This window comes from Asterias amurensis, chromosome 19 (assembly GCF_032118995.1).
Source record: "Asterias amurensis chromosome 19, ASM3211899v1".
Classification (NCBI taxonomy): Eukaryota; Metazoa; Echinodermata; class Asteroidea; order Forcipulatida; family Asteriidae; genus Asterias; species Asterias amurensis.
Genome location: NC_092666.1, coordinates 10,636,088 through 10,659,838, shown reverse-complemented (window position 1 = coordinate 10,659,838; position 23,751 = coordinate 10,636,088). Strand labels below are relative to the sequence as shown.

The 23,751-nt window shown below is 39.8% G+C and overlaps 2 protein-coding genes across 4 annotated transcripts; one reads left to right on the top strand and one right to left on the bottom strand.

The window, feature by feature from the left end:
* Nucleotides 1–261: 261 nt before the first annotated feature.
* On the top strand, nt 262–11,322 carry LOC139951750 (UDP-glucuronosyltransferase 2C1-like). Of its 3 annotated transcripts, none has more exons than XM_071950815.1 (6): nt 262–428; nt 2,745–3,359; nt 5,413–5,728; nt 6,736–6,967; nt 8,511–8,730; nt 9,436–11,321. In XM_071950815.1, the coding sequence occupies exons 2-6, from the start codon at nt 2,761–2,763 to the stop codon at nt 9,719–9,721; spliced, it is 1,653 nt and encodes a 550-aa protein (XP_071806916.1). In that variant the 5' UTR covers nt 262–428; nt 2,745–2,760; the 3' UTR covers nt 9,722–11,321. The 3 variants fall into 3 exon arrangements, with proteins under 3 accessions (XP_071806916.1, XP_071806918.1, XP_071806917.1); XM_071950817.1 differs by lacking the exon at nt 262–428 and adding an exon at nt 1,997–2,016 and having other exon boundaries at nt 9,436–11,322; XM_071950816.1 differs by lacking the exon at nt 262–428 and adding an exon at nt 2,508–2,575 and having other exon boundaries at nt 9,436–11,322.
* A 1,795-nt stretch (nt 11,323–13,117) lies between these two features.
* LOC139951770 (UDP-glucuronosyltransferase 2C1-like) lies at nt 13,118–23,254 on the bottom strand. The gene is made up of 6 exons (XM_071950849.1): nt 23,043–23,254; nt 18,794–19,429; nt 17,862–18,192; nt 16,199–16,430; nt 15,288–15,507; nt 13,118–14,700 (listed from the first exon to the last, which is right to left on the bottom strand). The coding sequence occupies exons 2-6, from the start codon at nt 19,396–19,398 to the stop codon at nt 14,415–14,417; spliced, it is 1,674 nt and encodes a 557-aa protein (XP_071806950.1). The 5' UTR covers nt 19,399–19,429; nt 23,043–23,254; the 3' UTR covers nt 13,118–14,414.
* Between the last annotated feature and the right edge of the window lie 497 nt (nt 23,255–23,751).

Below are 23,751 nucleotides of genomic sequence, written 5' to 3'. Positions count from 1 at the left end.
CCCCCGCAAAAAAAAAAAAAAAAACAGACGCCCGGAAGTAAAATATTGTTGCTTATAGAATCTCCTTATAACAATAATGATCAATTCTGTACGTATGTTGTTACAATAAAAAAAAAACCACCGACACATGTTTATGGGTTTGGCCCCTTGTTTATTTAATATTCATTTTTATTTTTTTTTTGTGTGGGGGGTATTATGCCTTGTGTTTTTCTTAATCACGACTGTTTCATGCAAGTTTATAGTGCGTTCCAACATGGAACAGCAGTTGAGACATTATGCATTACTTGTTCAACATTACCGAACTGGTAGGTAGCCACACCGAAGGTCCATTAACATTAGCAAGCCATTCTTTTTTTTCTGATGTCTTGAAGAGAACATTGTTTCAACAGCCAGCCAACTCAAACGCTACCTTTGTGTTTCTTCTTCAGGTATGTAGAATTGAAGGCGAGATCACTCGAGCGAGTCGAGTGGCGGAACCGCGAGGGCCTTTTACAAGTTTGTGGTTTCTTTTTGTTTTAAAGGCAGTGGACACTATTGGTAATTGTCAAAGACTAGCCTTCACAGTTGGTGTATCTCAACATGTGCATAAAATAACTAACCTGTGAAAATTTGAGCTCAATCGGTCATCGAACTTGCGAGATAATAATGAAAGAAAAAAACACCCTTGACACACGAAGTTGTGTGCGTTTAGATGGTTGTTTTCGAGACCTCAAGTTCTAAATCTGAGGTCTCGAAATCAAATTCGTGAACAATTACTTCTTTCTCGAAAACTAACGCACTTCAGAGGGAGCCGTTTCTCATAATGTTTTATACCATCAACCTCTCCCCATTACTCGTCACCAAGAAAGGTATTATGCTAATAATTAATTTAAACAATTACCAATAGTGTCCACTGCCTTTAAGCAATATTTATAGTGTTTGGAAGATGCAATGCTCATAACTTGTATGCAAATCTTTTGAAGCCATTGGACACTTTCGGTAAACAGTATTGTCCGAGGCCCACACTTCGTGTATCACAACTTATATATAAAATAACAACAAGTGAAAATTTAGGCTCAATCAGTCATCGGAGTCGGGAGAAAATAACGGGAAAACCAATCCTTGTTTCCGCACGTTTCGCCGTGTCATGACATTGTGTTTTAAACAAATCCGTAATTCTCGATTCTCGAGATCGAGAATTGATAATTATTTTAGTGTTTTCTCAAAAAGTAAATCATTTCATGTAATAATATTTCAAGAGAAGTCTTTGTAAACCTTCTGTAAACACTGTAAGTTATTTGTAAATCTGTGAACTTTTTTTTTCTGTTCCGAAAGTGTATAATGGCTTTAATGGAGAGCTATATGATAAAAAAAAACATCGAGAAAGAGGTCATTTTCTCTTAAAAACTTCAGGCAAGTTAAGCTTGGGCGTCTGAAAGCACACAAGTTTTTATCAACAAGTGTGGTTTTCTTACATTATTTTCTTGCAACTGCGATGACCAGTTTGAGTTTAAATTTCTCACAGATTTGTTAATTGTATGCATGTTTTGGAATACACTAAAGTGGAAATAATGGTCTTTGACTGTGATTACTACCAAAGGTGTCACTATTGGTAAATACTCAAAATAATTATCGTCATAAAACCTTTCTTGATTACGAGTAATGGGGAGAGGTTGATAGTATTAAACCATTGTGAGAAACAGCTCCCTCCGAAGTGACGTAGTTTTCGAGAAAAAAGTAATTTTCAACAAATTTGATTTCGAGACCTAAGCATCAGACAGCACACAACTTCGTGTGACAAGGGTGTTTTTTTTCTTGCATTATTATCTCGCAACTTCGACGACCGATTGAGATCAAATTTTCACAGGTTTGTCATTTTATGCATATGTTGAGATACACCAAGTGAGAAGACTGGTCTTCGACAATTACCAATAGTGTTTATTGTCTTTAATGTGTATAATATTATGCTGACTGGACCCCTTCGCTTTTATTTATTTCTTGACGAAAAGATAAAGGTGAATGTAAAGCCTTCAAAAGGTAAGTAAAAATGTGGGATATATTTAACTCCTGATGAAAAAAAAAACATTTTATAAATGTCTGATTTTGTGTGTCTTCCTTCAGGAGTCAACCTCACACATTACTTGTTATGTACCATCGACGGTTATTATTCCTTCGATGGTACATGCAAGTAATGATGTGAGGTTGACTCCTGAAGGAAGAAATAAAATATATCATATATTATATCTTTCTTCCATAATGTATCTAAATGTGCGGGCAGTACTTATTACTGGTATGAAACTAGTGTTTCCGATGATCATGAATGTACTAAAAAAAAACTGGATGTATTATTAGTTAAAATTGTGGAGATTCCACAGCGCTGAACTCATAGATACCTGTAAATTGTACAAAAAATCTTTACGCATGAACAACAACGGTATAAAAAGTATGCCGTGGTGTCAAATGTTTTTTTTTTCAGCCGGCCAAGTTCTCGAATTTAAGGCATCTGATGAAAGCACACCACTTGTGCGACTAGGGTGTTTTTACTTCGAGTATTCTCTCGCAACTTCGACGACCAATTGAGTCTAAATTTTGACAGGTTTGTTATTTGATGCATATGTTGAGATACACAAACTAGTGAGAAGACTGGTCTTTGACAATACCGTGTGTCCGGTGCCTTTTAAGAACTACAAAGGGGGTGTTTGTCTGTTCATTACAATATGATATTGATTTATTACCTATTTTCATTTTCTGTTTGTTTTCAACAGCCAATTTCTCATCACCATGGCTAACTCCAGCCGGAAGCACCTTCAGTTTGCTATAGTCCTCGCCTTCATTGTTGTTTACGCAAACTCCATGGAGACGGTACGTCCCCCAAAGAAGCTTAAGTTTCTATTTTACACCGCCGCCGACGAAGGTAGCCACCACCTAACCAGTACCAAGATTGCAGCTGCCCTTGTCCGAAGAGGTCATGACGTCACGTTTCTGCTCAGCAACAGCTGTACAAAATGGATGAACGCCAGCGATGCCTCCCTGTTTGATTTCACCGTGCATAAGTCCAAGTTTACAGAGAACGACCGAGTGGAAAACTTACGAGAGTTATCCCGTGCTAGTCTACGTGGCGATATGTCCAGTATCTTCCGCATAGTTTTATACGTATGGCGGAAGAAACTTACATCCAACGAAAGTGCTACGCACGAATTCTTCCCGACTGAATGCGAAAGTCTCTTAGGTGATAATGATACCATAAGCAGTCTGAGAGAAAAGAAGTTTGACATGCTGGTCGGGGACGATTTAAGCAGTTGCAACCCTCTACTCGCTAAGATACTAGGCATAAGATTTTCTCTTCGTGGACTCGGTTCTAGTCCTGCTAAGGGAATGTGGTAAGTGGATAAATTCATACTAATTTTGGTTTGTACCCATACACCGATGAACATGTATACATCGATGTGTGTTAGCACTATTATGGCTTTGTCAGCCTACCGGGATACTAGTACCGAACTTCAAATAAAACAGGCTTGTGAGACTTCTTATTTGAGAACACAATAGCTTTATTTAATAACTTAACTTACGCAACTTAGGTAAATTAAAGGAACACGTTGCCTTGGATCGGACGAGTTGGTCAAAACAAAAGCGTTTGTAACCGTTTTTTATAAAATGCATATGGTTGGAAAGATGTTTTAAAAGTAGAATACAATGATCCACACAAGTTTGCCTCGAAATTGCGTGGTTTTCCTTCTACTGTGCGAACTAACATGGTCGGCCATTTATGGGAGTCAAAATTTTGACCCCCATAAATGGCCGACGTGTTAGTCGACGAGGTAAAAGGAAAACCACGCAATTTCGAGGCATGTTTGTGTGGATCATTGTATTCTACTTTTACAACATCTTTCTACCCATATGCATTTTATAAAAAACGGTTACAAACGCTTTTCAAAGACCAACTCGACCGATCCAAGGCAACGTGTTCCTTTAAGGACGAAGACTCCAACCTCCCAGACCAGGCTAACGGCTACAGGCGATCATAGGCCGCGCCCTGGTCTAAGTACGTTACCCCATACGTAATTAGTATTCATAATATTACTACGCCATCATACGAAAAGTAGTCCCATAACAGCACTGTATACTCAGTACTTCCACTAGACTTGTGGACTTGTCGTTAATGGTGCCGAGTTTCTACTGGAGAAGAAGTAGGGCAACCAGCAGTTCGCGTGAGATCAGTAATCCCGTGGGACCGCGTGGGACCATTAACGACTTGTCCACAAGTCTATACTTTTCCGAGCCCTGTGAAAAAGATATCACATGCATGTTACTCGGGTCGGATTCGAACCAACGACCCTTTGAGCAGTGTCTTACCAACTAGACTACCGATGTTGCCCGGTAACTATGGAGGCAGTTCGAGTCCTATGTTTCGGCAGCGGGTACGCAACGATTATAAGAGATGTTAATTAATTTGCGGATAAAGAATATTCATTTTGGTTTTTACCCATACACTGATGTGTGTTAGCACTGTATACTCAGTACTTTCCCCGAGTCCTGTGAAAAAAAAATATATATCACAGGCATGTTACTCGGGCGGGCTTCGAACCCACGACCCTTGCAATTCTGCTCTATGGACACTGGGTCGTGGGTTCTACGCCATGTTTCGTCGGGAAAAAGACACGTGGTCATGGTAAAATTGCATACACTTTCGAGCTGGCTGCCAAAACACAAAGGTTTTGCCCGGCGGTATGCGCGCGAATCATGTTATGGCTTCCGTGCGACGTTAGAAGTCACATCGTCTATAGTGGGTGCGTTCGTTTAGCTCCCCGGTGCGTGGCGTTTTTTTTACCAGGACGAACGTGAGTAATTATCTGCACACACTCGTCCTGGGAAAAAAGCCGCCACCACACCGGGGTCGACCCAGGGAAGCTAAACGAACGCACCCAGTGTTACAGAAATTCGCAATTACCGTGCACGGTTAAAAGTACCTAATTTTGTCGCAGCTCTTTTGGGGGAAAACAAATAGACCAAGACAACTTTTAGTGACTGGTGTGTATGTTCCATTCAATCCCATTCAGAATAAAACTTCTATGATGCTATTATTACAATTACTACCGATTGGTAGAAAAGTTATCAAACTATCGGGCCTTGGATTTCCTGAAACACAACAACAATCTTGACTAATATATCGCAAATTACGGTGCAGCCATCTTTAATTTCTCCCATTGTTATCGATATTACCAAACCGAGGCTGGAAAAACAAAAAGTCTGGTTCCTAACTGCAAAATGATTTTTTTAGCATTCATTATTGTTGTTGATACTAGGAACATGACCAAGATGGAGATAGCATGATAAAGGTCAATTGCAATACATGACATTTACAATATTGATAAAAGCTGTAATTATATCATAATGTTCAGTAATAATCTAAACCGTTTATTTTGTTACAACTAGGTATGGTTTACCGAGCCATCCAGCCTATATCCCGGAGCGCCAATCCGGTCTGACCGACAGGATGACGTTCCTTCAGCGCCTGAAGAATTGCTATTTGTACGGCGTCCACATGCTCGCCCGACGCCAAATGTTGATGAAATACCGTACAATCCAAGAGGCTTATGATCTTAGTCCAGAGAAGAGCATGGTAGACATGTTGGCCGAGGCGCAACTCTTGTTGTTCACAGTGTCCTTTGAACTTGACCTAGCCCGCCCTCTAACGCCGAATGTTATCTTCACTGCCTCGCCTATGCTGGGTATACCGTCGGAACATCAGGTAGGAAGATTGGGTCCCAAAACGTTGTGGATTTAACAACTATTGTGCTAATTAAATGAAGCAATTTGTAGCCTCAATCAATTCAATATGCCCACCCCCCCCCCCCCCCCCAATTATTCTGGGTTCTTTAAAGGCAGTAGACACTATTGGTAGTTGGTTGATAGTATAAAACATTGTGAGAAAAGACGGCTCCCTCTGAAGTGGAGTAGTTTTCGAGAAAGAAATAATTTTCCACCATAAATTTTATTTCGAGACATCAGAATTCGATTTTGAGGTCTCGAAATCAAGTTTCTGAAAGCACACAACTTCGTGTGACAAGGTTTTTTCTTTATAGTTATCTCGCAACGTTGACGACCAGTTGAGCTCAATGCATATTGTTGAGACTCACCAAGTGAGAAGACTGGTCTTTGGCAATTACCAATAGTTGTCCATCAGTGTCTTTAACCAAAGATTGTAGAGCGCCGTAGGCGCAAGATGCGGAACTGAAGCTTTATCTATTGTTAGAACGTGAAATACGCATGGGCGCCATTTCAGAATGTTTTGTTTCCCATTGATAGGAATAGTCATTGTCTGCACTGATCTGCACTGATCTATAATTGTTGTATCCTAAGAGTAAGGCCGTGTCCGAAACGACGACTTCGGCTACAGCTACGGCTAGATCGCGAGGGTCTGCTATTCTTCAACACTGGTAGACGCGCTGATCTAGACGTAGCTGTAGCCGAAGTCGTCGTTTCGGACACAGCCTTACTTGCCGAAATGGCGTCCAGTGGGATTTCACATTTCAGCCCGATTTCCATCGGCGCTCTATAATCTTAGCCTTCACCCTCTCCATCTACTATGCCTGCCTTAAATTTACCGTAATAAAACTCATCAGTCATACACAGATCCGCCCTCAACTTATGGCGGCATCACACTTGGCTCCGGGGTCGTATACTCCCCAGGGAGCTGAGAGAAACTTAAAGATTGTTATTATGTCATAGTTATTCCATTACACATTGTATACATAGATATCAGAAGATCTACAAGAGTTTCTAGATGGTGCAAACGATGAGGGCGTCGTCCTCTTCTCGCTTGGAGGTCACGTAAACGAGATGGAGTCTGCGCAAGCTCAGATGTTTGCCAACGCATTGGCCAGGCTACCACAGCGAGTGCTTTGGCAGTTTTCTGGTGACAATTCTCGAATAAGAATCGGAAATAACACCAAAACCGTAACATGGATGCCACAGCAGAAGGTCATGGGTATGTTTAGTGTTTGTTGTGTTTGAGTTGTGTATCTTTTGTGGTGTGTTGTTGCTAGCGGGTTTTTTGTAATCGGTGTCAAAGTCTTGGGTGATGGGGTTCCACTTTTCGAGGTTGTATGCCTGACCAATAGGGTTCCACAAAGTAAGGCGCCTTCTAATTACGCGTAAAAGGTTACTTGTATTACGTTATTACAGGTTTTTAAACACAACATCCTACAACCCCCCCCCCCCCCCCCTTCACACACAATCCCGGCCCCTAGTAGACTAAAGTATTATACAAGTGTAACATGGTTTGAGGGTGACTAGTCGATATTAGCTCCCCGAGGTATTGGAAGTTGACATTCGCCTCATCAGCAACTATAGTTTGTCAACTCCCAATACCGAGGGGAGCTAATCGACTAGTCACCCGAAATAAACCATGTTATACTTGTTTGACTATAATTCATACATAATTCATTTGTTTGGAGCAAGGGGAAATTACGTCACTGTGAAATAAAACTAGCCATGATGAGTTTGTTCATGCGATGGATGGCACTAGAGCGATGTTCGTGCGTGTGTACAACAGTACCACGATCGTAAAGCGCATGACAAGTAGAATAGCGCCCGGGGATGACGTTGCACAATGGTAATGCGCATGACAAGTAGAATAGCTCTCGGGGGGCTATTACTTTTCATGCGCATTAATTTTTACCCCTTGAGTTAGTACTCACGTGCGCGCTTGGTAGTTTAGCACAATTCACACCTGGCACGTTATGATGAATGGTCATGAATATGTATGAGGTATAGCAAATAATATAGTTAACTGTTTGCACAGCTGCATACTTCATAAGGAAATAGTACAGTTATTTGAATCGTTGCCAAAGTGAGTTATTAAAACTCAATACAGTGGCAAAATAGTGGGTAGAGCGTGCCACTTACCGTTTGTGGCCCTGGATCGATTCTCGGCTGGGGCCATATTAATATGTGACTAGAATTGTGCCTTTGGTTCTCAATTATATGCAAATAGTTTTTTCTCCAGACCCTCTAGTTCCCTTCCCGAAACCATTAAAACACTTCTGATCTCTACTGTGCTCCGTGGACTTTGTGGCCGATGTGGCCGGCTCTTTTACATCGTAACGTTAAAGCCGAGGAACAGCGATTCAGCTACCCGGTGTGACATGATATTCTGACCCCCCCCCCCCCAATCCCGGAGATTCGGTGTCTCCTCGCCCCCCCCCCCCACCCCAATGGCGAATCGTGTATAAACTTCTTCTGCTAGCGCCCTCTTTCATCATAATACTACGGCGGACAGAATTGCCTGGGACACCCCGGTTCACTGTATAAAAAAAAGAAAAAAAACTATGGTGCCAGGTAAAAGGCGGTAAATTTCACAGAGGAAGTTTTGCAAACTAACCCTTCAAGGCACAATTTACAAAACTTCCGCAGTAAAGTTTACTAGCTGCCAGGTAAATAAATTGACCGTAAATTTTACGGGATTTTTGTACAGTGTACGATTTGCCTCCAAAATTGTTCATTTTATTATTTTCCTCACTTTGTTACAGGTCACCCACACACTAAGATGTTTTTAAGCCACGGTGGCTTGAATGGTCTATACGAAGCGGCATGGTACGGATTACCAGTGGTTGGTATCCCACTCTTTGGTGATCAATTTGACAACATGGAACGGGCCGAAGCTAAAGGGATGGCAATCAAGCTGGACATCCTGACGATGAATGAAGATGTTTTAGTTGAAGCTATTACTGAAGTTATCAAGGAACCGAGGTACGAGTGTTATATTAGTCTCAGATCAAGGCGCTAATTGGTAGGGAGTTGTCGTAGCCGCATCATTGGCCGCCAAATCAGATAAAGCCTCAGTAGCCTATAAATCTGACGTCACACTTCGAGTCTCGTGAATGTGAGACGCTTTTGGGACGCTTGGTGGCAGCAGACTTACCAGGTAAATCCATTGTTTTCGGGAATTTTGTGCATGCTCACAACTACGTAAACAATGGCAATTTACCTGGTAACTATGCTGCCACCTAGCGTTCCAAAGGCTAACATTACGCCTTAAACAAAACATTGGGCGGATGTCCGGATCCGTACATTGACCTTTGAAACGGTATTAATGTACACACACCTGCATTACAGTGAACAAAAGAACACTTACATGATGAACACAACATTATGCGCACGTACGCTGCGTGCAGACGGTCGAAAGTGCAACCTGACGTATTACCTCGGACCAATCACAACACAGAAATGCGTCATAGTTTACGTCATAGCATGCACGTTTGTCCAATGAAATTTTTGAGATGTAAAACCAAAGCCTGTATTGCGTATAAAGACAGGGACTAGTCTTTCTTTTCTTCTCGCCCTGTGTGTTTATATAGATTTAAACCGTTTATTGTTAAGTTCAAATTCCTTAATTTTACTGTTTAGAAACTTTTTTTAATTTGAATGGTGTCAACTGTAATTTCTCTTTTCCAGATTTCACGAGAGGGCGCAACACATTTCCCGAATGCTCCGTGATCAACTCCTCATTCCGTCTGATAAAGCTGCGTTTTGGATAAGTCACGTGACCAAATATGGCGGGGAGCATCTTCGTCCGAGATCAGCTGATCTTACATGGATACAGAATAATCTCATTGATGTGTATGCGTTCCTTGGCGCCATTTTACTTGTAGTTTCGGGGTTGCTCTTTCTTGTTTGCAGGGTCTGCATTGTGGTTTTACGCGACTCGTGTAAACGCCAGGATAAGGTGAAAATGACTTAGTCGATCAGATTAAAGTTCATTTTGAACGCATAATGAAGAATGAAGTTCTTATTCTAAATCATTATTTAAATTTTGTTGATATTCCGGGGATACCGGGTGAGTGGTATTAAAATGCACTGGCCATGTCATTATTGGTAATTACTTTAAAGGTAGTGAACACTATTGGAAGTTGATCAAAATAATTATTATCATAAAACCTTACTTGGCAATGGGTAATGGGAAAAGGTTGATGGTATAAAACATTGAGAGAAACGGTTCCCTACGAAGTGCCATAGTTTGCGAGAAATAAGTAATTTTCCACGAATTTGATTTCGAGACCTCGGATTTAGAACTTGAGGTCTCGAACCATCTAAACGCACACATCTTCGTGTGACAAGGGTGTCTTTTATTTCATTATTATCTCGAAACTTCAATGACCAATTGAGCTCAAATTTTCACAGGTTTGTTATTTTATGCATATGTTGAGATACACCAACTGCAAAGACTAGTCTTTGATAATTACCAATAGAGTCCACTGCCCTTACATTTTAAATTGTCAGCATAACAACTTATTTTGTACGGAGCAATTAGAGCTGTTGGTTGTATCAAACCATGAAGGTGTTCTACCTCCATGGCCAAACATTGTGAGAACGGCTTCATTTGAAGTAACGTGTATTTGAGAAAGAAACTTCTCACCAAATTAAAATAGGTTTTCTCGGCCAAATTCGGCAACTGAGCAGCCAATTTAATTTTAATGCGTTCGAAGCGAAGGTCAGAGTAAAACGAAGTTTCAAAACTGTTGAGTTTTGCGGCATGTCCGCCATGAGTGTACTGTGTAAACGACGTATCACCAGTCGATCGCATCTACACACGTCTTTTCGTCGTCAGTGTTTGTACATCTTAATACCTTTTTTTCTGTTCAAAATAACCTGAAAAGCGAGTGTCTGATACTGTGAATCATTTAACTAATCCTTTCTATAATGGTCTACAAACTTACCTTTACAAAATCGTAGACAAGGGGTTAAAGTTGAGCCATTTTATTTATTTTTCAGTAACCATTGTAACATAATTCAAGACCTCTACCCTACCCACCAAAAATAATATAAACAAATTGTATTATAAAACTGATCAAGTTTTTTTTTAATTACATGAAGATATTAACCAAATTTAGCTGTCAGAAGATGACACATAATGGTAGTCACACAGTTTGTCCTGAAAACATTTCAAAAGAATTGCACAAAATATTTGGAGAGAATGGTTTTCATTTAATTTAATGTAGTTGAAAGGATTTGCTGTTGTTAAATTTTAAACATTATAGAGGAACAGTAGACAGGACATGAACACTCTTCACGTTTGGTTGTTGTTGTTGACATGTAATACGTTTCTTGTGGGTCACTCCCTGTCGTTGATGATTATAAAATGAGAAGAACAAGAAGTAAAAAAAAACATGTTTTTAAAAAGGTTATGATGTCATTAAATAATCGTCGACAAATAAAGCTTGGGATTTAAAGAGTATTATTTTGCATAAAGCCCCATTTTCAGTAACATAGCATCTTCACACAAAAAATGAAAAATAAATAGATTTATATATCACGTTTCAAGAAAATTGTAAAAAGGGAAAACAATCAAATTTTGACAGCAGCATTCAGTTAAGCTATTTAAAAAAACCTCTACCATGGTTGAAATTGTGCACAATGTACCATCATCGTGGATAGTTGACGAAGCTGCCGAAGTTTTACAAATGTACCATTTTGAGTTATTTTGTGTGGATCACCGACACTACGACCGTACTAGTTCGGAATCCCGTATTTCATGTACCTCCATGGTTACTATTTGTACACTTCGTCCACTCAGTAATCCCAAAAATATGTAAGTTTATGCACGTTACATCCAGCGAAGGTCACAGTAAAACGAAGTTTCAAAACTGTTGAGTTATGCGCCATGTCCGCCATGAGTGTACTGTGTAAATGACGTATCACCAGTCGATCGCATCCACACACGTCTTTTCGTCGTCAGTGTTTGTACATCTTAATACCTTTTTTTCTGTTCAAAATAACTTGAAAAGCGAGTGTCTGATACTGTTAATCATTTAACTAGTCCTTTCTATAAATGTCTACACACTTACCTTTACAAAATCGTAGACTAGGGGTTAAAGTTGAGCCATTTTATACCGACAATTCCTCCGTCTTCACTATTAATTGTGTAACATTTGTGTGTTGTTTTTACGTGTAAAAAAAAAAAAAACGCGTTTTAAAATGGCCGCTGTGGAGGTTTTTTTTCTACTGGGGCACTAAAAACTAACCTCTACGGCGGTTCGGAATTTTTCGTGTGCTCTCGGAACATTCCGGCACGGTTCGCGACGATCCCCCACGCAGCAGGTTTGGGGAGTTGTTACATAAGAGTGGACTAACCTGGTTGTTAATGATTTCATGTCTAAAAGATGCAATTACTGCTTCAGACTTCTTTATTCAAGTACATTTGTAGCAGCAGGTTTGGGGAGTTGTTACATAAGAGTGGACTTTATATCACTGGGACTTGGTTGTTTATATTTTCATGTTTAAAAGATGCAAGCACTGCTTCAGACCTCTTTATTCAAGTACATTTGTAGCAGCAGGTTTGGGGAGTTGTTACACAAGAGTGGACTAACCACGAGGACCTGTTTGTTAATATTTTCACGTCTAAAAGATCAGTACTGCTTCAGACCTCTATATTAAAGTACATTTGTAACAGCAGGTTTGGGGAGTTGTTACATAAGAGTGGACTAACCACTGGGACCTGGTTGTTTATATTTTCATTTTTAAAAGATGCAAGCACTGCTTCAGACCTCTTTATTCAAGTACATTTGCAGCAGCAGGTTTAAGGGGGGTTGTTACATAAGAGTGAACTAACCACTAGGACCTGGTTGTTAATATTTCCATGTCTAAAATATGCAAGCATATGCAAAATGACGTCATAAGGTCATTCTTGCTCGGGTATTCTCCGATGGGCCGAACCGCTGTGGAGTTTAGTATTTAGTTCCTTCCATTTTTTTTTTTTCTAGCGGTTTCAGGCAACAGTCGTTGAAATAAAGACACATATAAGCCTCGTTCGCGGTGTTTGTCAATAATGAAAACGTTGCGCAGCTAAGACAAGTTTCGTGAAATGCAACTAAAGGAAGTGGTGCAGCTGGGCAACATTTACGTAGCGTTATAGGCCTATCAATCAACAGAGTAAAAAGGACAGAGATTTTATGACAGTGGCTCAAGTTAAGCACTATACTTTACGTGAAATCCGGCACGGGTTTTGTGCGGGTTAGCCTATAGCCTACGTTATTTCTTCGGCAGCGACGACGGTTGGTTACCATGTGCCGAAATATATTTCCTTCTTTCGTTTAGCGAAACAAAACAAACATAAAATCATCAGCCATTGGTTTAAAAGTACGGTTTACGCTCACCACACGTTTTTTTTTTAATAATAATAATATCGGCCACATTTTAGGGGTAGGTCTATAAAACGACCCGTGATCATTATAGTTGAAAAGTACAATTTTAGTAAACACTAATCTTTCGTCTTTTATTGTTTATTTGTCAATCACGAAACCATCGGTTCCCGGTCAACACCTCCACCCACACATCAACCCTTTATTATAAACTTTATTAAACCTCCCATAAAACAAAACAAAATAAATACCTTCATCAGACGGGTCCAAATAAATTAATTAATATGTATTCTTTAATTAAATTTAGTTTAATCTATAAACCTTCTTTTATTTTTTCCTTCAAAACATATAACAGTTTATTGATTGTTAAGTCGTGTTAATTATGAAGAATTCTGTTCGAAACTACAAAAAGATATTAGCTAAATTTAAATATCAGAATATGAAATAATTTAATGTTTGTAATCCACCACAAAGTTAGTATTTTAAACACTTCCAAAAAATTTCACCAACATATTTGGAGAGTAACAGTGGTCTCATGTTGATTAATTTGGTTGAAAGGATTTGAAGTTGTTAAAGAAGTTCGTTATAGTATAACAGTAAGGGTTAAGATGCCCGAGAAATTGACCAACTAGTTTGAGATAATATTATTGGTAAACTTAATTTTTTATTTGTGTTTTTAACTTAGAGTTGTCTAGCAAATTTATTTGCAACTAATAAGCTTATACAGTAATTCATTGTTGAAGAGTAGCCTTACTAAGGGCCCTTAGTTTAATTTCATTAGCTAATTTAAGTCTTTAAAGTAATATTTCATTTTGCTGTCGAGATTTAAAATGGCCCTGCGCTGCTTTTTTACAGCTGTGTCCGGCAACAGTCGTTGAAAATGATATTAGCCTCGTCCGCGGTGTTGGTAATAAATAAAACGTTGCGCAGCTAAAACTAGTTTCGTGAAATGCAACTTTTAAAATGACTGGCACAGCTGCGCAACATTTACGTGGCGTAACTGTACGACATGGCGCAAGTTACACACACTTTCGTGAACTCGGCTGCATGGCCTAACACCGAGAAAAAAGCCAATGAGCAACACAAATAAATGAACTTCCAAATACAATAAATTAAATTCCAAATACAATAACTACAGATCTATAGAAAAAAGTGATTATATTGTGTTTAAGAAATAATTATAAAGATGAATCGGTACATCCTCTTTATTTATTTATTTATCATTATTTTTATTTACTTTTTTTTTTTTTTTTTTTTTGCGGGGGGGCGTAATTTTTGTTGCAGTTAAGCCTCTTTTTAGTTTTGTTTCACTTTTTGTGGTGTCGTGCAGTACCTGATGACAAATCGTACATAGCACCTGAGAACGAGGAAAAACAACCACATCACCGCAAACAAAATGGCGCCCAAGAACGCGTACACGTCGATTAGGTAGTATTGGACCCACGTGATGTCTGCTGACCGGGGGCGAAGATGACCGCCACCGAACTTGGTCACGTGGGCTACCCAGAATGCAGCTTTGTCAGCCGGGTTTTCAAGTTGATCCCGCATCATACCAGAAATGTGTTGCGCCCTCTCGCGAAATCTGGGGATAAAGACCAGACGATAAAAATACCCATCAGTTGCGTATTTGGTTAGAACCTTAAATAATAAGCCAGAGCCCAAGCCATTGGCATAATAGACTGGTCTATAACTGTGACTTAAAAAAAGGGCCCTATAATATCATGTTCTACTAACCGGTTTCTGCCGGTTTATAGTTCATAGTTCTTAGTTAAATTTATTTCCATTTCAAAATAGGTTATAGTCGGAATCAAAGCTGCTAATGGCTTAATGATAAACAAGAACATAAAATCCAGAAGTTGTGTATTTTTGATTAATTCAACTACAACTTACATTGTTTCAGCAATGTTTAACGTTTGTAAAGGTTTTATGTCGTCATGATCAAGTCAGGCCCGGATTGGGAGACTTTTGAACGCTAGGTGGCAGCAGACTAATTTACTGTGTATATTTCCGCTGTTTACATAAAGTTCTAAGCATGTGCACGATACCGAGAACAATGAATTTCGACCGGTAAGTCTGCTGCTACCAAGTGTTCAAAAAGTACCCCACTCCAGCCACGAACAGCTTCGTTCGTAAAGCGTGCCCTATTTGACTGTATTATTTTGGACGTACCTTGGTTCAGTTATCACTCTTGTCACTGCTTCATACAAATCATAATGGGTCATTGATGACACTTCGAGCTTCAAACCCATCCCCTTAGCAACGACTCTCTCCATGTTGTCGAAGTGGTTGCCAAAAAGTGGAATGCCCACCATTGGTAAGCCGTACCAACCCGCCTCCAGAACACCCAGCAATCCACCATGGTTAACGAACGCTTTAACTTTTGGATGATCTGAAATAATAAGAAAGAGAACAACTTTTAACGCGCAGATACCCAACCGATAGATTGTATGCCTCCTAGCAGCCGAATTCACGAAACGCTATGATTAGTTCGAGTAACTCGTCATAACTTAGGACGGGTTCAATGCGTCCTAACGTCTATGGTTAATACGGAACTCGTCCTAAGTCCTAAGATTATTTCTAAGTTAGTGTAAGTTTTGCTGATAACATGTTTCTGTTAAGCAATACTTTTCTGTGCTAAGCAAGTTTTGTTGTGCTTAGGCCTACATCATGCTTTATGAAATTGGGCCCTGGTGGTTAACGACTCAACGTTTCGACCAGTATGATCTAAACATAATAATGATATCAAAGTTTTATACAGCGCACGTATCTACCAAACAAGGTACTCAAGGCGCTGAGTATATACAAACTTTCAGAAAGATAGGTTATTGCAGTGATGAATTCTGAGACCCAATTAAAAAACACATATAAGGGTTTACAAGGTGCTACGGCGCACACAGCAGCCACAGCCAGGAACACCGCGGTGAACCCCTTCTCTTTTCGATAACTGCACTGGGTTCTTTTACACGTGTTATACACACCACATTGGACCAACGGCTTTACGTCCCATCCGAAGGAAGAAGCAATGGTGTATTGCTTAAGGACACAAGAACCATAGGTTAAATAATTATTGTATATCTTACTCATCAGTTGTTTTTGAGGCATCCATTTTACAAGTTTAGTGTTGTTCCCGAAGCGTACGTATGACGTGTTACCAGTGAACTGCCATAGGACCCGCTGGGGCAACCGAGCAAATCCGTCAGAGAAAAGCTGAGCTTGCATAGCTTCCATCTCGTTCACGTGACTGCCCAGCGAGAACAGAACAGCGCCCTCATCGCCAACGGTGTCAAGAAAGTCTTGAATATCTTGAGGTATCTGCGAAGTGATTGGAAAAAAACAAACGTGACGCCACAAGCTCTTTATTTATCTCGAAAACACGTACGACTTGTTGAACCGAAGTTGATTTTGCGAGACATTGTTAATGTCGGCAGGTTACAGTAGATGAGTTGTTGAGATGGTATTGGTCGAGTAGACTTTTAATTTTAAATAGCCTGCACATCTGACGCCAGAGATTGGCCTCTATATCATATTTCAATCCCCGTGTATATTCACCTTTCACTTACATTCATTTCACATAGAGATACGCAGTCAAGTTCTACACCAACATAACATGCAAGTACACGCACAACATTCATGTGTATACATGTATGTACATAATACACACACGTGGACACAACATTCAGAGGAGCTAATTTAGGCTTTCCATCTAGTCTGTGTTTTGATTTGTCCGAGGTGATGTTTGTCGGCTGCACAAACATTACCTTGGACCAATCAAAACACATATAAGTAGGATTTGAAACTTTGCATGGTGGAAATAAGATATAGAAGAGTTTGTGGTAACACCTTGTAATAACTATCTCTAAATGAGTCGGGGTGGTTCTGAAATGAACCGTTGGATTAACTCGACGTTTCGATCAGTATGCTCTGATCGTCTTCTGGAGAAGACGATCAGAGTTACCGCAACTCTTTTATAAAACACATATACGGAAGCCTTTAGCACTGCATTTGTACATCGTATCCAATGTAATCACTTGTTCTCAATAACCAAGGATAAAGACAGGGGCCCAGTCTAAGGCCCTTTCGAAACCACGACTGTGGCTTTGAGATTGGCTTCGGGCTCCGTTCTCACGTCTGGTGAAGCCCTGAACCGCAGGGCCAAGCTAGCCTGAGCCGAATCCATATATGCCGAAGCCGTGGTTTCGAAAAGGGCCATGGTTTTAAGAAGAGACGAGAGAATATGATTATTTATAACGCTAGGGGGCAGCAGACACCATAGTTGATGATAATTTGTACGTGGACAGCGTCAAATGATTAAAAGTGTGTAAACAGAAGGATGCGACATGACACGGATAGACTAGCGCCATTCCCCTGTGCAGTTCAGTCTAGCACCCTGTGCGCGCACGTCGTGCGTTTTTTATGGAACCGTGTAGAGTCATGGAGCAATAAATTGCTCCTTGGTATAGAGTCCAGTGACCAACCAGTTAAACGGGTTAATCACTTGACTCTCTCAATACAAAGCTCGGTACATGGCAAGCCTCTGATGCCACCTTCGTCCCAAAAAGTCGCACAATGAAATGCTCATGACGTCACTGACCACCATCTTTGATGAAACGTGCAAGCGGCGTGCAAGGCTATCATTGGCTGAGCCGAACACAAGCGTGCACTTTGCCATCAAATAATGGCGGTCGATGACGCTACGTGCAATCCATCTATTCGTGAGAAAACTCCATAGTATTTCTGACTCACCTCTTGTTCTGGTGATGTGGGTAGATCTTGAAAAAGTAGAGGCAATACAACCATTATCGTGTTCGGCTGCAGAGGTCTTGCGAATTCCAGTTCAAAATCACCGATGAAGATCTGAAGCTCCGCCTTGGCCAACATCTCGGACATGTAAAGCTCCGGACTCAGGTTATACTTCTGCTGGAGATGTGCGAAAAAATACTGAACTTGGAGGTGGTTTGCTAACTTGTGGACGCCGTACATATATACATTCTTCAGGCGCTGTAGGAAGTTCATCCTGTCTGTCAGGCCGGCTTGGCGGGTAGGGATGTAGGCTGGGTGACTTGGTATTCCGTGCCTGAAACGATTCATTAGACGAGGTTCTAGAAAGTACCGCCACATAAAAATAAAAACAACTCTTTTCTTGTCGTGTACCATGCACGATAAATCCAAATCTATTAAAAATAGAACTAACACAATCGAAAGGTTCCAAAAAGCAAAGCAACACCCCTTTCGATTTTTGAGTTAACGTTGAAATGATGTAAATGTAGGATTGGACAGGCTGTGAAAAAAAAAATGAATAGGACTGAGATGCCTATTTAAACGTACTGGACTTCTCTGGTTATCGTCAAAGACCAGTACTCTCACTTGGTGTTTTCCAACATAAATGCATAACGTTTAAAATCTCTGAAAATGATGGCTCAAAATGGTCATTATAGTTGCAAGAGATCAATGAAATAAACAAAAACCGCCCGTGTTGCACAACATTGTGTGCTTCCAGACGCATAGTAAAATGATTCAGCTGGAAGTCTTTTTTTATTTTAGTGTCCTGTGCTTTTAATGACTATAAGTAATGGTATTGCTGAGACATCTACGATACCCGTGCTGTCCCAGAAGCAAAGGGGTGACATCCTGGAAAATGGTGGTAGGGAGGGAGGGGGGGGGGGGGCTATACTCACCAGTCTCCCCTTGCAGGCATAAAACCCCTTGCACTGATATGGAGAAAGCGAAGACCAAGGCGTTGGGCAAGAAGAGGCTGACATTCACTGAGATCTTCTCCGACCAGTATGTCAAACTTCTCGGCTTGAAGACTCTTTATTGTATCGTTATCACCAAGCAGGCTGTCACAGTCGGTCGCGAAGTTAAAGTCTATTTTTTGGCCCGGTGGTTTAAACCATTGTTTGATTCCACGGTACCATATGTGGTTTAATAACCCTTTCAATTCCCCGCGAAGGCTAGCGCGTGAAATATCACGCAGGGTGCTTTGACGATCGTCTGCCGTGAATTTGGACTTGTGGACGGTGAATTTAAACAATCCGGCGTCGCTCGCGTTCATCCACTTCGTACAGCTGTTGCTGAGGAGGAAGGTGACGTCATGACCCATTTCGACAAGAGAAGCTGCTATTTTGGCGCTGACGGCATGGTGACTACCGTCATCGCCCGCAGTGTAGAAAAGAAATTTTAACACTTTTGTGGATTCTTTTGGTTTTCTGCAGTTAGCGGTGAAGGACAAACAGATCAACATAAAAGCAAGTGGGACGAATATCTTGCCGAATTCAGCCATGACGGCAATTGTTGATGCCAGATAATTTCACCTGTATTAAAATAATGAAGATGAATGTAAATTAATACCTCTTGATGACCTTTCTATTTAAAATAATAATCATTATTTGATAGTATAGGTTTTCTCGGTCAAGTTAGGCAAATGAGCAACCAATTTCATTTTTATGCGTTCGAATTAAAGCTATTTTGCCTCTCCAGTTGTTACTGCGTTTCAAATTTAGAATTCGGCCATTCAATTTTGTTTTGAGATCGAGTCAAATTCCTTTAGCACTCTGTTCAATTTAGTGTATCGTCATTCTTTTTCGAGACACAAACGCCTCAAGAAGCGACTACGAACTTGAATGCTGCTTTGATGAATTGTTAAATTGAATGATTATTTTGTTAAATCGAATGACGCAACATTTGACTTATCATAAAACGAAATCGAATGGCCCTTTTCAGTAGCAATCGATTTCGCGCGAAATAGAATAGCTTAATTTTCTGCTAAACAGATGAAACTGAGGGGCCCTGTTATTCACAGTGAAACATTTTATAATCTCGGGGGGGGGGGTTGGGGGTGGGGTTTGGGGGGTGGGATTTTGGGGGTGGGGTTTTGGTGAGGGAATCGTGAGGGGTTCAAAAGCGTCCTTGTGAGAATGTATTTTGAAATGTTAGCGTAGCTGCAAATCTTGAAACGTAAGCCTAGCTTGACTCGGGATTGAAAGCGTAATTTTCGATTTTAGCGTAACAAACATAAATGATGTATATGGATTGTATGGATATAGAGTAGCTGCGTAGCTTGGAACGTAAGCATATCTTTTGGAACGTAAGCATATCTTGGAACGTAAGCATAGTTGGGTATCTTGGAACGCAAACGTAGCTGCGTATGGATTGTAAGCATAGCTGAGAAGCTGTGTAGCTTAGAACGTAATCTTATCTTTTGGAACGTAAGCATATCTTGGAACGTAAGCGTAGCTGGGTATCTTGGAACGTAAACGAAGATTTTTTAAGCTACTCACACAATAACACTGTCAATATAACAAAATGCGGTATTCCTACGTTTTGACATCGTCAATCTTTTTTTATTGTTTCCTGAAAACTCTAGCAAAAAGAAATTAGGAGCCATGAAACAAAACAGAGTAACGATCATAAGAAATAACGGATTTGACACGAGGTGTACCGACTGACAAACCCACGATGACAAACATGTACTCTGATGTCTGGCTCCAACCCCTTTCAAGCTCACGGCGAGACCCGCAAGCTGGGAGTTCATAGCGCCCGGGATTACACCTCCAGCCCCCCACGAGACACGGCATGTGCGGTACGTGATATGCCCCGAGGCTTACGTTCCGATTGCTCCACGCTGTGGGGCCATATAACAAGCTTCCGTTACACGGACTCTTTGAATGCGAATCTTACGTTAGATTTTTCACCATTATTTACATTTTGTAGTGATAATTTGAATACATGATCTTTTTCGTCAATTACTCGTTAATAATTTTGTAAAAAAAAGATTTAAATTTGGTTTGGTAAGTTACATTTAGACGGCTGGAAGTAAAACTAGCCCGTAAGGTCACGTGATTGTTTGTACCACTTTTTGGTTAGAACAATCACGCGACCTTCGTTTTTGTTTTAAAATGCTCAAAACGGCCAAATTTGATGATTTTTTTTAAGGACTGTTCTTCTTCATTCCCGGAAACCCGTTGAATACATTTCTTAGTCTATTTTGTAGCCCAAATAGCCCAATTCGGCCGGTGTGTCCCTTTAAAGTATGATATTATTATTTTAAATAACACATTGTATTGGGTTACAAGGTTATTGTGGTGCAATATAATGCAGATCAAACCAGGAACCTTTTGATGCGTGCTGGTGGGTTCTTTTAACGTGCACACACGGGACCAACGGCTTCCAATCCAAAGGACGACACAGCAATAATGGTTAAAACTCTCCCCTGCCCTACTGGGTCTAATTTTATAAAGCGGCTAAGCACAACAATTTACTTAACACAACATTTTTTGCCTTTGATTAAAACATATGTTTACCAACCAAATTTCCACGTGATTTTCAGGAAAAGCACTTAAAGGAACACGTTGCCTTGGATCGGACGAGTTGGTCAAAACAAAAGCGTTTGTAACCGTTTTTTATAAAATGCATATGGTTGGAAAGATGTTTTAAAAGTAGAATACAATGATCCACACAAGTTTGCCTCGAAATTGCGTGGTTTTCCTTCTACTGTGCGAACTAACATGGTCGGCCATTTATGGGAGTCAAAATTTTGACCCCCATAAATGGCCGACGTGTTAGTCGACGAGGTAAAAGGAAAACCACGCAATTTCGAGGCATGTTTGTGTGGATCATTGTATTCTACTTTTACAACATCTTTCTACCCATATGCATTTTATAAAAAACGGTTACAAACGCTTATCAAAGACCAACTCGACCGATCCAAGGCAACGTGTTCCTTTAACAGTTGCAGTACCCGTAACAAGCAATATGCAACAGTTGAAAATTTGGTTGGTAGTCCTGTTTTTTTATCAAAGGAAAAGTATCGTGCCAGCAAATGTGTGTGCTTAGCAGCTAAGCCATAGAAGCCATCCCATTATTCTTCTAGTTTTTGTGTTTGCTTATGTGTGTTCATTCATTTATTTGTAAAGTTAAGAGACTTACATATCACGACGAAATGAAAACAAATTTGAAAATATCAACAAAAAAATTATATATCAAAACAATGAAGACACTGATGGGCACCTTTGGTAATATTGTCAAACACCGGTATTCTAACTCGGTGTATCCCAGCATTGACTGTGCATAGAATAACAAAAATCAGGAAAAATAAAATAAAATACTCAATTGGTCATCGAAGATGCAAGAGAGAACAATGAAAGCGAAGATGCAAGAGAGAACAATGGAAGAAAAAGCACTCTTGTTGCATCAATTTGGTACGGTGCTTTCAGATGCCTAAAAAAAATGGCTTCTTGCCTGCATTGCGTATTTTATTTTAGATAGTCGAGTAAGAAATTACCCCTCTCTCAAAAACTATGTTATTTTTTAGAGAGATAAGTTTCTCACATTGTTCTATACTGTCAACAGCTCTCCATTGCTCCAATGCAGATCCATTTCGCCTTACTTTGCCCATGACTCACAGTAAGGCGGGAGATCGAACATTCACTGTTTAAGCAACTAAAGAGTGGAATGAACTTCCCTCCTATATTAAATCTGCTGAAACAGTGAATGTGTTTAAGAAGATTCTCAAAACCTACCTCTTTCCTAATTTTTTTCTTTCTATTGTTGTTTGTTTGTATAATGTTTAATTTATTGCTCTTTGTAAACGCTGTGATATGGTTTTACCATGAATAGCGTACCTAAATGCTTAATAATAATAATAATAATAATAATAATAATAATTGCTCGTTACCAAGTAAATTGTTACGCTAACAATTTTATTCAATTGTTTTATACTACAACATCTCTCCATTGCTCGTTACTAAGTAAATTTTTATGCTAACAATTTTATTCATTGTTATACTACAACATCTCTCCATTGCTCGTTACTAAGTAAACTGTTATGCTAACCATGTTATCGAGTATAATTACCAATGGTGTTCAGTGCCTATATAAATATCCTCACAAATTACAGACCTAAAACGTTAGTGTTGTTTTACTTACCTCGAGTTATTCCAAGGTGATTGCAATATGGAAAAGGTTTGCGGTAACACCATGTAATGACTATCTGTAATGAGTTTGGGTGGTTCTGAAAAGAACCGTTGGTTTCAACTCGACGTTTCGATCAGTAGGCCTATGCTCTGAACGTCCTCTGGAGAAAGTTGATTGCAGCTTCTTGCCAAACGAGAGGTGAGCCGAAGTTTAATAATCTCTGACTGGCGCCAACGATATATACCACTATTTTTTTAGTACAAGCTGAGCTTTAGCACTTGTGTTTTACTCCAGGAAGTACCAGCACTTCCTACCAATAATGTTTTATGTCTTTTGGTTTTTTTGATCTGTTGAAAAATACCTGGACCATGAACAATGAACAATGATTTGGTGAATTGACTGTGACTGATTATAAACAATAAAAAAATAAACTTAAAGGAAATCACAGCATTGGTAAGAACAAAAATCGTCTAGATTACAGGTTTACAAAAAATTACACGGTCTAATGATGATTGTAGTAGAAAACATCCCTTGAAATATTTCTGTATAAAATGATATTTTTGATGAACAAATCAACAAGATAAATTTCCCCTTCAAAAACTATCGCTCAGTAAACGTTTGATTCATTGTTGTTTAAATCGATAAGTCGTTTTTTTTTCACTTCTCCCTTGACCTAGATGGCCGATCAATCTCAAACTTCTACAGGTTTATCAGTTTGTGT

What these genes read in the sequence shown, in the direction of transcription:
- LOC139951750 (XM_071950817.1), top strand. Translation starts at nt 2,761, where the DNA reads ATGGCTAACTCCAGCCGGAAGCACCTTCAGTTTGCTATAGTCCTCGCC. An exon ending in GTATACCGTCGGAACATCAG is followed by an intron (nt 5,729 to 6,735) that starts GTAGGAAGATTG and finishes TTGTATACATAG; the next exon opens with ATATCAGAAGATCTACAAGA. An exon ending in GCCACAGCAGAAGGTCATGG is followed by an intron (nt 6,968 to 8,510) that starts GTATGTTTAGTG and finishes ACTTTGTTACAG; the next exon opens with GTCACCCACACACTAAGATG.
- LOC139951770 (XM_071950849.1), bottom strand. Translation starts at nt 19,398, where the DNA reads ATGGCTGAATTCGGCAAGATATTCGTCCCACTTGCTTTTATGTTGATC. An exon ending in CCACATCACCAGAACAAGAG is followed by an intron (nt 16,431 to 17,861) that starts GTGAGTCAGAAA and finishes ATCACTTCGCAG; the next exon opens with ATACCTCAAGATATTCAAGA. An exon ending in AGAGTGATAACTGAACCAAG is followed by an intron (nt 14,701 to 15,287) that starts GTACGTCCAAAA and finishes CTTTATCCCCAG; the next exon opens with ATTTCGCGAGAGGGCGCAAC.